The sequence below is a fragment of the Schistocerca gregaria genome, chromosome 3 (assembly GCF_023897955.1).
Source record: "Schistocerca gregaria isolate iqSchGreg1 chromosome 3, iqSchGreg1.2, whole genome shotgun sequence".
NCBI classification, from domain to species: domain Eukaryota; kingdom Metazoa; phylum Arthropoda; class Insecta; order Orthoptera; family Acrididae; genus Schistocerca; species Schistocerca gregaria.
Genome location: NC_064922.1, coordinates 581,325,343 through 581,339,968, shown reverse-complemented (window position 1 = coordinate 581,339,968; position 14,626 = coordinate 581,325,343). Strand labels below are relative to the sequence as shown.

The 14,626-nt window shown below is 38.6% G+C and overlaps 1 protein-coding gene across 1 annotated transcript in view; it reads right to left on the bottom strand.

Moving 5' to 3' along the window:
- Positions 1 to 14,626, bottom strand: part of LOC126354568 (uncharacterized) — a 1,114,027-nt gene that overhangs the window by 358,918 nt on the left and 740,483 nt on the right. Inside the window, exons 13-14 of the mRNA XM_050004313.1 lie at positions 7,316 to 7,552; positions 5,541 to 5,708 (exon numbers count right to left, since the gene is read on the bottom strand). Of these exons, the coding sequence (XP_049860270.1) occupies positions 5,541 to 5,708; positions 7,316 to 7,552 (405 nt within the window). The remainder of the gene's footprint in view (positions 1 to 5,540; positions 5,709 to 7,315; positions 7,553 to 14,626) is intronic.

The window sequence follows — 14,626 nt, the reverse complement described above, 5'->3', positions numbered from 1 at the left end:
ACCAAGCGGGAAAGCGCTGGTAGATACGCACAATAAAAAACCACACAAACACAAATTTTCAAGGTTTCGCAACCCACGGTTGCTTCATCAGGAAAGAGGGAAGGAGAGGGAAAGATGAAAGGATGTGGGTTTTAAGGGAGAGGGTAAGGAGTCATTCCAATCCTGGGAGCAGAAAGACTTACCTTAAAAGAGGGAAAAAAGGACAGGTATACACTCGCCCGTGTGCGCGCACATATATTTGTAAAGGCAAAGAGTATGTGCAGAGATGTTAGTCGAGGTGGAAGTACAGAGGCAAAGATATTGTTGAAAGAAGTTCCCATCTCCGGAGAGCAAATCTTGGCAGAGTGTTACACCATCTGGGTTATCTGGATACTTCCCACTAACACTAACCTGTCAGAACTCCGGAGATGGGAACTTGCCCTTCAGTATATCCTCTCTTCTCGTTACCCGCCAGGCCTCAACCTCTGCTAATTTCAAGTTGCCGCTGCTCGTACCTCACCTGTCTTTCAACAACATCTTTGCCTCTGTACTTCCGCCTCAACAGACATCTCTGCCCAAACTCTGCCTTTACAAATGACTGCTTGTGTCTGTGTATGTGTGGATGGATATGGGACTGTGTGCGAGTGTATACCTGAAACTTCCTGGCAGATTAAATCTGTGTGCCCAACCGAGACTTGAACTCGGGACCAGAGCCTTTCGCGGGCAAGTGCTCTACCATCTGAGCTACCGAAGCACGACTCACGCCCGGTACTCACAGCTTTACTTCTACCAGTACCTCGTCTCCTACCTTCCAAACTTTACAGAAGCTCTCCTGCAAACCTTGCAGAACTAGCACTCCTGAAAGAAAGGATATTGTGGAGACATGGCTTAGCCACAGCCTGGGGGATGTTTCCAGAATGAGATTTTCACTCTGCAGCGCAATGTGTGCTGATATGAAACTTCCTGGCAGATTAAATCTGTGTGCCCGACCGAGACTCGAACTCGGGACCTTTGCCTTTCGCTGTGGCTAAGCCATCTCTCCGCAATATCCTTTCTTTCAGGAGTGCTAGCTCTGCAAGGTTCGCAGGAGAGCTTCTGTAAAGTTTGGAAGATAGGAGACGAGGTACTGGCAGAAGTAAAGCTGTGAGTACCGGACATGAGTCGTGCTTCGGTAGCTCAGATGGTAGAGCACTTGCCCGCGAAAGGCAAAGGTCCCGAGTTCAAGTCTCGGTCGGGCACACAGATTTAATCTGCCAGGAAGTTTCATATCCGTGCACACTCCGCTGCAGAGTGAAAATCTCATTCTGACTGTATACCTGTCCTTTTTTTCCCCCTAAGATAAATCTTTCCACTCCTGGGATTGGAATGACTCCTTACTCTCTTCCTTGAAACTCACATCCTTTCGTCTTTCCCTCTCCTTCCCTCTTTCCTGAAGAAGCAACCGTTGGTTGCAAAAGCTAGAATTGTGTGTGTATGTTTGTGTGTCTATCGACCTGCCAGTGCTTTTGTTTGGTAAGCAAAGTAGACTAATTTTCATGTCGAATGATCATTCACTTCAGATACCATTCGAATAATAAAAATGGCAGCATTAAGTCTTTGAACAAGATTCAAACATGGGCTTTCCATGACAGTTACTACTATCTGAACACCTAGAAATTTGAACTTTCAGTTTCACTAATCATGCACATTCTGTGAAATTAAAACATCAGGTTTTATTGAGTTGTGTGTTGGAAACTGTAAAAAGTGAGTCTTACTGTAATTTAGCGGTCGTTTATTTTCTACAAGCCATGAACTTACATCATGAACTGCGCTATCTGAAACCGAGCCAATGTTGCACACCATATCGTTTATTACCAAGCTAGTGTTATCAGCAAACAGAAATATTTTAGAGTTACCTGTAATACTAGAGTGCATATCATTTACATAAATGAGGGACAGGAGTGGTACCAACACTGATCCCTGCCCCCCCCCCCCCCCCCTCCCGCACTTGTCTGTACCCCACTCAGACCCCACATCACAGTCATTCTCAACAGTGTGAATAATCACCTTTTGCTGTTTGCCACTAATGCAGGAGGTGAACCAGTTGCGAGCTACTCCCCACATTCGGTAATGGTCCAACTTCTGGAGCAATATTTATAATCAACACAATCAAATGCTTTAGTTAAATCAAAAAATATGCCTAGCATTCGAAACCTTTTGTTTAACCCATCCAGTACCCAAAAGAGAATAAAGCATTTTCAGTTACTAAACAACTTCTGAAGTCGAACTGTACATTTGATAGCAAATCGTATGCTATAAAATGATCAATTACCCTTACATAAAAAGCCTTTTCAATAATTTTAGCAAACACTGATGGCACAGAAATTGGTCTAAAATTGTCTGCATTATCCCTTTTTATAAAGTGTTCAGGAAACTGACCATTCCCAAATAGAAAATTGCAAATATGGCTAAATACAGGGCTAACATGTGCAGCACAGTAGTATAATACTCTGCTAGGCATGCCATCATAACAATGGGAGTCCTTAGTCTTCAGTGATTTAATTATTGAGTCAGTCTCTCCCTTGTCTGTATCACAGAGGAGTATTTCAGACATCAATCTCGGAAAGGTATTTGCCAACAAAGTTATATGATACCTCGTAGAAACTAAATTTTTATTTAATTCACCAGAAATGCTCAGAAAAGATTGTTAAGTAATGTACATACGTGGGTTGGAACTTAAATAGTCGCAAACTACTTATTCACAACTGATACAAAAGAGTTACATGTTTGCACCCGTTACTGTCCTTCAAAGTAGTCACCAGCACAAAGGGATGGCAGATAGTTTGCTGACCTGGATTATAATTATTTAATTGTGTTTTCTAACAGCCTTCTTTTTAATGATAATTGCCTCTTTTTCCCTGTGAGGAAAAAGTGACCCGTGCATAATAATTTTGGTTGTGAGTATCCATATGAGTGTTGTTATAAGCAAAACTTGCTATTTGCTCGCGACCATTTTGCAACTGCCACATCACACAATTGTTGTTGTTGTTTTGGTCCTGAGACTGGTTTGATGCAGCTCTCCATGCTATTCTATCCTGTGCAAGCTGCTTCATCTCCCAGTACCTACTGCGACCTACATCCCTCTGCATCTGTTTAGTGTAGTCATCTCTTGGTCTCCCTCTACGATTTTTACCCTCCACGCTGCCCTACAATACCAAATTGGTGATCCCTTGATGCCTCAGAATATGTCCTACCAACCGATCCCTTCTTCTAGTCAAGTTGTGCCACAAACTTCCCTTCTCTCCAATCCTATTCAATACCTCCTCATTAGTTATATGATCTACCCATCTAATCTTCAGCATTCTTCTGTAGCACCACATTTCTAAAGCTTTTATTCTCTTTTTGTCTAAACTATTTATTGTCCACATTTCACTTCCATACATGGCTACACTCCATACAAATACTTTCAGAAAAGACTTCCTGACACTTAAATCTATACTTGATGTTAACAGATTTCTCTTTTTCAGAAACACTTTCCTTGCCATTGCCAGTCTCCATTTTATATCCTCTCTAATTAGACCACCATCAGTTATTTTGCTCCCCAAATAGCAAAACTTCTTTACTACTTTAAGTGTCTCATTTCCTAATCTAATTCCCTCAGCATCACCAGACTTAATTTGACTACATTCCATTATTCTCGTTTTGCTTTTGTTGATGTTCATCTTATATCCTCCTTTGAAGACACCGTCCATTCCGTTCAACTGCTCTTTCAAGTCCTTTGCTGTCTCTGACAGAATTACAATGTCATCGGCGAACCTCAAAGTTTTTATTTCTTCTCCATGGATTTTAGTTCCTACTCCGAATTTTTCTTTTGTTTCCTTTACTGCTTGCTCTATATACAGATTGAATAACATCGGGGAGAGGCTACAACCCTGTCTTACTCCCTTCCCAACCACTGCTTCCCTTTCATGGACCTCGATTCTTATAATTGCCACCTGGTTTCTGTACAAATTGTAAATAACCTTTCGCTCCCTGTATTTTACCCCTGCCACCTTCAGAATTTGAAAGAGAGTGTTCCAGTCAACATTGTCAAAAGCTTTCTCTAAGTCTACAAATGCTAGAAATGTAGGTTTGCCTTTCCTTACCCTATCTCCTAAGGTAAGTCATAGGGTCAGTATTGCCTCACATGTTCCAACATTTCTACGGAATCCAAACTGATCTTCCCCGAGGTCGGCTTCTACTAGTTTTTCCATTCGTCTGTAAAGAATTCGTGTTAGTATTTTGCAGCTGTGACTTATTAAACTGATAGTTCGGTACTTTTCACATCTATCAACACCTGCTTTCTTTGGGATTGGAATTATTATATTCTTCTTGAAGTCTGATGGTATTTCGCCTGTCTCACACATCTTCTTCACCAGATGTTAGAGTTTTGTCAGGACTGGCTCTCCCAAGGCCGTCTGTAGTACTGATGGAATGTTGTCTACCCCGCGGCCTTGTTTCGACGCAGGTCTTTCAGTGCTCTATCAAACTCTTCAAGCAGTATCATATCTCTCATTTCATCTTCATCTACATGCTCTTCCATTTCCATAATATTGTCCTCAAGTACATCACCCTCACATAGACTCTTTATGAAACCTTTCTGCTTTCCCTTCTTTACTTAGAACTGGGTTTCCATCTGAGCTCTTGATATACATACAAGTGGTTCTCTTTTCTCCGAAGGTTTCTTTCATTTTCCTGTAAGCAGTTATCTGTCTTACCCCTAGTGAGATAATCCTCTACCTCCTTACATTTGTCCTCTAGCCATCTTTCCTTAGCATTTTGCACTTCCTGTCAATCTCAGTTTTGAGACGTTTGTATTCCTTTTTGCCTGCTTCATTTACTGAATTATCACATCAGATTTATATGATTCAACATGACTGCTATAAGTACTTTGGGTACTCTGTTAGAAAAGCTCTAAGTCTTTATTTCAGGATTATTACTCTCCCTCTAGAAATATCTCTGACCACAGTCAAACAATGAGCCTAATTGATTCTCATTCTCTCTTCTCGCAAATGTGTAAAAAGAGAGATACTGAACAGAATTCCACTTCTCTCATAACTTTTATGGATCAAATAGGATTTTTGGATCCGATCTGAATCATGTAGGTAAAGCTGTTGCAATTACAGACCAAGGAGAGAGAATTTTTCAGATGAAAAGAACAGCGATTAGTTGTGAGAGGTCAAAGTTGGTGTGCTTTAGCATCGTTAATGAAATAAGGTACTTCAAGTGTTTTTAACGACCTTCATTTCAAGAGACTAACACAGGAAAAAGCAGAAAAGTAAAATTTCTTTACTCAGTTATACGTGACAACTTGGAGGAACAGCAATACCATCAACTGATATGAGTGATATTAACTTAATTTAACAAAGTCTTATCACAGTATTCAAAGACTATTTCATGAAATAAATTGTACATCAAATTTCTTCAAAATTGGTCTACCATTTTGATTTCTAAATTTTAGCCTGATTGGATTTGGCTGCATTAAAAATACACATGAAAGGGAAAATCCAAAACAATAAATGAGACTTCTGAAGACCTGTTACCTCTTGGTTTTGTTTCACTCTCTGGAAAACCAAGCTGAGGTCTTGTGGGTGAGACATCTCTGCTAGATGTAGGGTGCTGTCCAAGGCGAGATGCAGAACTTGATTTTGTTAAGATATTTGCAGCATGTTCATAAATCTTCTCTCGAGCAGCTCGAATGGATAAACCTCCTACAACACCAAAACCTTTTTATTATGTATGAACAAAGCAAGATGATTATGGCTGAAATGACTACTGGATCGATACATAAGCAAGTGTTAAAGTTCACTGGAAACTTTGTATCAACACGCAGGGCATTGGATGGTCTGCAATAAAATGTATAGAGTAGCTTGTCAAGGAGGTTAACATTTTGAGAACAATACATGTGAATAATGTATATCTGCATTCTGCAGGCTACCTTTTATTGCTGTAAATAGTTATCATTCATGTGGTCTATCACATGCATCTACAAATGATTGTCCACCTCTGTAACTGAGTGGTCAGTGTGGCTCACTGCCATGTAGGCAGACCTATTTCAAATACCAGCCAGGTTGGAATTTTTATCCACTCAGGGACTGTGTCTTGTACTTATCACTGTTTTCTCATCATTGACTTCAAAGTTGCTGAAACGGTGTCAAATGAAAAGACTTGCACTAGGTAGCCAAATAATCTTAGACGGGGTCTCCTAGCCAAAAATATCATATATATCATCTATAAATGATAAGTACAGATCAATATTTGCTAATAATTTGTCCAAAAGACAGACATAATTCATTCTCATCATATCTCTGTGGGCTTTCACGTTTACTATGATTATTGCACATGTATTTCAAATAAATGTGCATGCTCTGTGTATTTTTATTGTTTTCAAAAATGACAGTTTACTACTTCAAAGACCAGAACCGCTGCCTTGTCTTCACCTCCATGTGATTTCTTACAGACACAACTGCAATACAATCATTTACGTACAAAAGTTCCAGTGAACACTACAAGCCATGTGCCACATACAAAAATCAAACAATTTCTGTCAAGAGTTTATTTACCTGCATTATAAGTTTTAGACCAACAGTTGAATTTCTTGAAATTTTGGTAAAATATTTTCTCGTTTATACGATAAGTAACCTGCCTAGAGAAATATCACTGTCCAAAAACACGTTTTATTTGCATCATTTAATTCCAGTTAACATTAAAACTGAAGCATGCAGGAGCCCACAGTTACAAACTTTACTAATCAGTCATTCATGTTCAATTATTACATTTAAAATTACTGTTTTCTGAAATGACAGCAACTATAAGCTACCATCACCATGCACTTCAAAAACAAATGGAAATCAGAAGCAATGAAGTTAGATTTTATGCTCGTAATAAACATAACAGACAAAAGGCTACAAAATTAGTTCATATTAGTAAAGAAATTAGATCGTTTGAAGATGTAAGCCAAACCAAAACAGCTGAAGTTGCAAGTCTACTTAAAGACACCGATCTCAAACATGCTTAGCCTCATACCAAAATAAAGTAATTCCAAGTCTTAAAACAGTATCAAAATCTAACGATGTTTCAAATTGTTGTTACCTGTGTTATCCCCATTCACTGAGGCATGAAAAAGCAAATTATTAGTTTAATTTCATATAAAAAATTATTGAATACTTTCTTAAGTGTCTAGTAATTACAAACTATAATTAACTTTTTTGTTAGTTGTTACCAGCAACTTTCTTGCCTCCAAGAAAATAATTAAAAAATCGATTTTTTAAATATAAATGAATAAATGAACTGTTGAAGCAAGTTCAATGTTCCACACCTAATGTATCTGGATCTGGTGGTTTTGCAAAGCTGGCAGCAAGGTTAGAAATCTTCTTCTGAGCAATTTCCACTTCCTCATTGGTGACAGGCTGCGTCTTGAAGCGGGCTGTGCGTTTAACAGTAACACGTGGGCCCAATTCAGGTTGCTTCACTGTTTGCTCATCCTTTATCTTCTGATTGAATAGTCGGATACGCTCACTCAGACTTAACTTAGATGGATCGTCCTCATTACCATCTACATTCGTAAGAGTTGTAGGACCAAAAGAAAAATCATGCAATTGAAAGAAAAAACTCAAAAAATATAACACAAAACAAAAGAGTAAAGTACAAAATAAAAATTAATTAACATAAGAGGACTCTATACATTATAGTGAACATTTAGAGCTAATGTCCTTCACAAATGTACCAGACAGTGATGCATTTGGCATGTGATCAGAAGCCTTCCATGAACATAATTTTTACCCTTATTCCAACAGTTTCCAAGATTATCACCACTCCCCCAGCAAATTATTATTTGTGAAGATAATTAAAAGATTTATGACTGGCAGCAAGAAGTTCAAATAATGACTAAATTTCACACCTTTTTTTTTTTTTTTTTTTTTGCCTGTGAACAAGAGGAGGAAAAATATTGACACCACGTCTGGTTAGCAAGATAACATCCAAGTCCACAAGTTACAAAGTGCAACTGAAGTCAGTGGTGGTACAGCAGAACAAGAGCTGTAAATGGAACTTGACAATAGTAAAATTTAGTTTAACAAAGCACCCCCCCCCCCCCCCCACACACACACACAGTGAGCATAAAGCACACATTTCTACTAAGATCACTTATTGATGTGTGCGAATTTTCACCTGAAATAACCTGTGTGTGTCTCAGCAGAGCCACTTGAAACATTTGCTTATAAATGACATTGTAAATATTCCCTTTGTAGTAGAATACACTTAACAAGTTTTGTCTGAATTTTTTATTACAATATTTCCTTCTCTCTCTCTCTCTCTCTCTCTCTCTCTCTCTCTCTCTCTCTCTCTCTCTCGCTCTCTCTCTCCCCCCCCCCCCCCCTCCCTCCCTTTCTCCCTCTCCCTCTTAGTTTTAGGCAGTAATGGTAAATGTATCTGTTATGAAACCATCTTTACTTCATAAATTAACAGTCAGTCTCACAAATGCCTGCATTTTTGGCTATTTTCCTGCCATACAAGCAGTTCCATGTGACACTACAACAACATTCTGAACTACCGAATCCTTTTGATACAGCATATTAAAAGTACCATCCTATAGATAGGGACACGAAAATTTCGCACACACAATAAAGCAAAATCTGATTCTTAGTAAAGGAATGTGAAATTGCAAGTGTTTACAAAATGTCTCAAAATTTGGCCTTTTTACCATTCTGATGTGAAAATGTGGTAAAACTGAGAGCTGCAGTTTATTGCTAATGGTAACCGGTAATTACTGAATGCTGAAACTGGAGTTTGACTTTTTTCCTCAACTCTGAGAATTGTGTATAATCTTAAAATGACTACTGATTTCCCACGCAAATAACATGGCTCTAAATGTGACATGAAACAAACACACCCACTTCAAACATACTCTATTCCAGTAACAGTTTTAGTCGTGACATTTCCTAACACTTTCGCAAAATCAATAATACAGAAAAATGACATTTGTGAGATATCTTTAATATGGCACATAAATTAAACTATATTTTTTCATAGTATGTAAGCACAAATATTAAAAACAGGAAATGCTGCACTTAAATTTTGCAAAAATGTAATTAGAAGTAGTGTCCAAGCACATTTTAATCAAACCTAGGCACCCGTCTACACAACAGACTACACTGTCACCACAAATTTCATTTACAATATAATGAAACATTGAATACATATTGAAATAAACATTCTTGGTATCATGTGCCATGTAGTGAGTGGTTGATAAACTGAACAGAGCAGGTTTATGTAGCTGTGAAGATTAACTGCCATGTTTGATGATTTTCATATTTATAATTGCTTACTGTAAAAAGGTGCAGTTTACTTGAAGTACCCCATCAGAGATATCTCCAAATGTCGTCATTTTTTGGTCATTTTATTGCATAAAAATCAAAATGTTGGGAATCTGACAGGGCTGGAAAAAACCACTACTTGTATTCCAAGTTAAAAGTGGAGATTTCTTCATTACTGCAGAAAAATGAATTTCTGGGTATTAAACCAGCAAGTTTTTGAGAAATATAAATGTATGAATACTTCAGGAAGATATGACCAAAATAATGAAACTCACCACAAGAGATCTTGCTCACAGATCCATATAAATCTGTGTTCATGGTCCCACAACTGTTAACTCTATTAATGATGACATGATGTACGAGGTACGTAGAGTGGTGCTCTCAGCTATGTAAGATATTCTGAAGGTATTTATATACTCTCTTAATTTAGTGGAGAAGCAATGTTTCACACTAGCAAAATATGTGAACGTTGTCAAATGTCTGGTGTTGTGCTGAAGGCAGTTTGTCTTCCATGTTCTAATTTAGACACCAGGTGGCTGTTTTCACACTATAGAGTAACGTTAAGAGATGGAGTGCATAAGGTCTCCAAATATACCTCTTAAGTTACTGCAATGCTTTCTTTTGAAAAACTTTGAACTGTGAGTATTTTTTCTTTGTAAGATTAAATGTAATGGATTTAAAGGACACATTTTTTTTAATGATTTTGATAGTTTTGTCTACAATATCTGTATAATGCATGAGGGAGAGGTTTTTCTTTTATTCTGAACAAAACTGGAACACATGTGTATCATTCTTTTTCCCCAACAGTCTCCTTGAAGTTCAACGCTTCCTGCCTGTGTTGGGGCTCTTTTGGTCAACAGTCTCCTTGATGTTCAACACTTCCTGCCCACATTGGGACTCTTTTGGTCGTGTGCGCAGACACTCGTGCACCACCTGCTGCAGCTCTTCATTGTAACAAAATTACTTTCTGCCCATTAGAGGTCTGAGTGGTCCAGATGTGTGGTAATCACTTTTTCCAATCCATAGTGGGGATGGTATACTGACCCGTAATAGACAATGAAGAAACTATAAGCTGACTATGAGCAACTACAACTCCCACATGTTTACATGGTGGCAGACCTATGTAGAGCTGATCTTATTTTCCGTTCACTGGTCTGCATTGCATGCCTTAACAAAGGACACGGCCACACAATGTTTCTGATCATTTGACGAGGTGACTGTTTGCTGGGATGTTGTGTGTGCTCAGTATCCTATGTGCCTAACACCATCTAATAGCAGCCAATCCAAAGATGCCTGTATCAGTTGATATGTGTCACAGATAAATAAATAATAATTACAACTCTGCACCAAGACTGTTTGTTTCAAGATGTTGTAAGCAGTCAGTGGGAGGTTTCGTAAGAATGGTGGATGTGGCAGGTTATTGAGGTGCAGGTCATCAATGGTTGCAAGCGATGCATGGGCAGTATGAGGCTCAGCAGTCTCTTGTTGCAAAATGACACCTGCAGTCTGAAGTCCATATCACTTTGATCTTATGGCAGGCTGAATCTGATTTAACTTATTAGAATATGAAACACTTGTGATGGTGTTTCCCCTAGTCATGCTGTGTTCCATGTGTTCCACAACTACACCACTTTCATCCAAAAGTGTGTCAGCAAAATCTCTTCTGCACATGGCAACATCTGCAACTTCTTGGTTTTGTTGATGAGGACTGGTGCCATTTCTTGCATGCTCTCTCTGTTTCAGGTTGGCTGTAATCTACCCAGGTTTCATATCCCATAACAATTCTCTCCAAGTAGCCATCACTTTCTTCTCCAAAGTGCCACAAGAGTTGTTTACAGACACCACCAAGTCACTGTTTCAGATCAGGAGTGAGCTGCCATAGCACTCATCTAGCACACATTTTGTGAAACTTGAGCACCTGAAGTATGGTGTGATGTGCTGAGTCACATCCAATTTTCAGATGTGTGACTATTTCATCCATCATTACATGGTGATTTTCTATCACAATGGCTTCAACTGCTGCAGTAGACTCCGATGGCCTTACCCATGCGCTGAGCATGTATCACAGAAGTTGTGGCATTTCCAAACTTTCTACATCACTCATACACTTACTACAGTGATAGACAAGCATGAACATAATGAACATTCATTAACTGATGGATTTCAATAGGCTACATAACTTCACTGGCCAAAAAACATTATGACAGAATGCTGCCCTTCGTTGGTCCATGTCGCAAGTGTGGCAGCCGTTTCGAAATGGTACTTTGACCATGTTTCACTTGTCTGTAGTAAGCTACCACCTGTAGGGCATTCCTTACAGATTTGGTAAGAGTACTGTCAAATTGCAAAACTATAGTATGAAATTTTGATTTTTAATTACGCTTTTGTTGTCTTTGTTTCACTCCCCCTTGCAACTTATTGGTATATTTTCAACTTAACACCAATAAATAATAAAATAAGACAAAATGGGACTGTATGGTGTTTCAAAAATAAGCAACCAGAAAGTAACGCCAAAATCAGTAAAAATAATACAAAAACATGAATATTAACTATGAAACAAAATGATTTTGTCCTGTTCCTACACACAGCATTATGGAACTTCTCCCATGGGGCTAGAATATTCTGATGTTATATATCCCAAAAATAAGATCCAGCCTAACAATGAATCCAGAAACAAAAGGCTGAATGTATATTCTGCTGACATTTCTAGAATCAATGTCACCACTAAATTATGAAAAATAAGAATATGCAGTTATGCAAAAATTTTAAAAGAGCTCATTAAATATGCAGAAACCAGTTTATTAAATATCCTTATGGTATGCTGGAGTATGTAGAAAATCCCTGAAGAGTGAGCAAGCTCAGAAATGATATCCATTTATGAAAAAAACTAAAAGAATTAATGTGGCAATCACTGGAATGTCAACCTAATAACTACATCATGTAAGTCTGTAACAATTTTTTTAATAAGTGGCAGAAGAACAGCATGGTTTCACAAAAGGATGCTTCTGTAGCTACTGTGTATTGATATTAAAAGATTACTGTTTATTAATACTAAAACAATGAATCCAGAAGAGACAAATGTTCAACTTAGAAACCCATATGCTATTTGCTGACTCCAGAAAAGCACTCGAAAAAGTTTCAAGGCACAATAATATAAGTGAAGGGCTGTCTGTACCATACAAAAGGAGTCACAAGGAGTTTTGATACAGACACTCGCACCATTGTTGACAAAGCGAGCTTCTGACTTTGATGGGAAGTGTATCTGGATGGCCAAATCAGTTAATGTGACCACTCAACTAAAGTGGGAAATCTGGGTTCAAGTCATGGTCCGGCACAAGTGTTCATGTGGCACCACATAATTTATTTCAGTGCCCAACTGTGGCAATGAGATTGTTCACATATTGACATGGAACAACTCAGTAGTACGCGATGACCTACAGACATCTTTCAACAAGCCTAAGGTGATGATATTCAAGAGGAAATACCCATTCTTCTAATACCATAACTGGCAATACCGTAACTGAGCAGGCTAGCACATCATTTAACTATTTACGATAATTGATATCCTATGATTAAATCAATGAGCTGAGAAATAAATCAAATAAACTGCAACTGTTATGTTCCATTATAAAGGTTACCAACAAAAAATTAAAAAAAAAAAACCACATACTTAAAACTTTATGAAGTGGTGGTGGTGCCTAAGCTGTTTTGCAGGTATGAAAATTTTGGGTCAGAAGAGAAAGGAGAAGTGAGGTGTTAAAACAGAAGAAACAAAACTCCTGGTGAGAATGGCTTGTTATACCCACAGAGAAAATACGAGAAACAGAAAGATCAGATAGTCTGCAATAACAGCTTCACCTACAGATCTCAGATGATTTTTTGCACATGTCTACCCATCAATACATCAAGCTGTAGATTAATGATTTTTTTCTGAAAAAATTTGCATAACTGACACAACTGTGTATTCTAATGTAGCCTATATTAATTGCAGGTTAAATTGTGATGTTGCACAACATTACTTGAGAGAGTAGAGGTGATAGAAAGGTTCCTAGCAATAACAACAAGAAGATTTTAAGGCTGTTATTGTCAAGACTACTGTAAAGATCAAAGTGGTATTACTTCATCCATATGGGTGACTGTGTGATGAAATTCATGAGAGTTAATCCTGTACCAGCATGTCAGGCACAATGATCTATCATGTTCTGGGCTTTTATGTTAAAATATGGTAAGGTACATGAAGGTGCATGCTTCAAATCTCAGATGTTGATGCGAGTGTCTAATCTGTAAAATATTTTGTGAAGTAAGTTTAAAATAGCTGAGTGCAAGTTAGAAATCAACACCTGAAAAGAGAAAAAGTCTTTTTTTATTTTTATTTATTTTTTTATAAATAAAAATAAAAAAAGACTTTTTCTCTTTTCAGGTGTTGATTTCTAACTTGCACTCAGCTGTTTTAAACTTACTTCACAAAATATTTTACAGACTAGACACTCGCATCAACATCTGAGATTATAGTTCATGTCCAACCCCTTCTGTCTGAGCTGGAGTCCTTTTCTTTACCACCCCTCATCTGGGCCCATTCACGTTCACCTCCATGGTGTATACCTAGGACGCAGATTCAGCTGGACATTTTGCATGACCTTGGGAATCAGTTCCTCCTCAGTTCTAGATGTGTCCCAGGGCTCTCAAGTAGTCTACACTGACAGCTCATTGGCTGATCATCTTCAATTATGCTCACAGAGGACACTTTGAACAGTGCTCCTTGCCAGATGGCTGCAGCGTTTTCACTGCAGAGCTGGTGTCATATCCCGTGCTCTGGAGCACGTTTGTTCCTGCTCCAGTGAGTCCTCCTTTGTCTGTAGTAAGTCCTTGAGCGACTTACAAGCCATTGATCAGTTCTACCCTCGCCATCCTTTTGGTAGCGATCATCTGGGAGTCAGTCTATGTCCTGGAACAGTCTGGTCGTTCAGTAGTGTTTGTCTGTACCCTGTGACACATCAGAATCCCAGACAATGAGCTTGCTGTCAGGCTGGCCAAACAGACTTTTCGGAAACCTTTTCTGGAGATTGTCATCTCTGAAACTGACTTGCGTTCGATATTATGCTGCACGTTTTTGCGGATTTGGTATACGGAATGATGTAATCTACAAATGCCCAATAAATTGTGTGCCATAAAGGAGACTACGAATGTGTGGCAGTCCTCTATGCAGGCTTCCTGCAAGGACAATGTGGTCCTCTGTTGGCTCTGCATCAGCTGCGCTTGGCTGGCCCATGGCTATCTCCTCCGTGAAGACACACTTCAGTGTCGTTGCAGTGGCC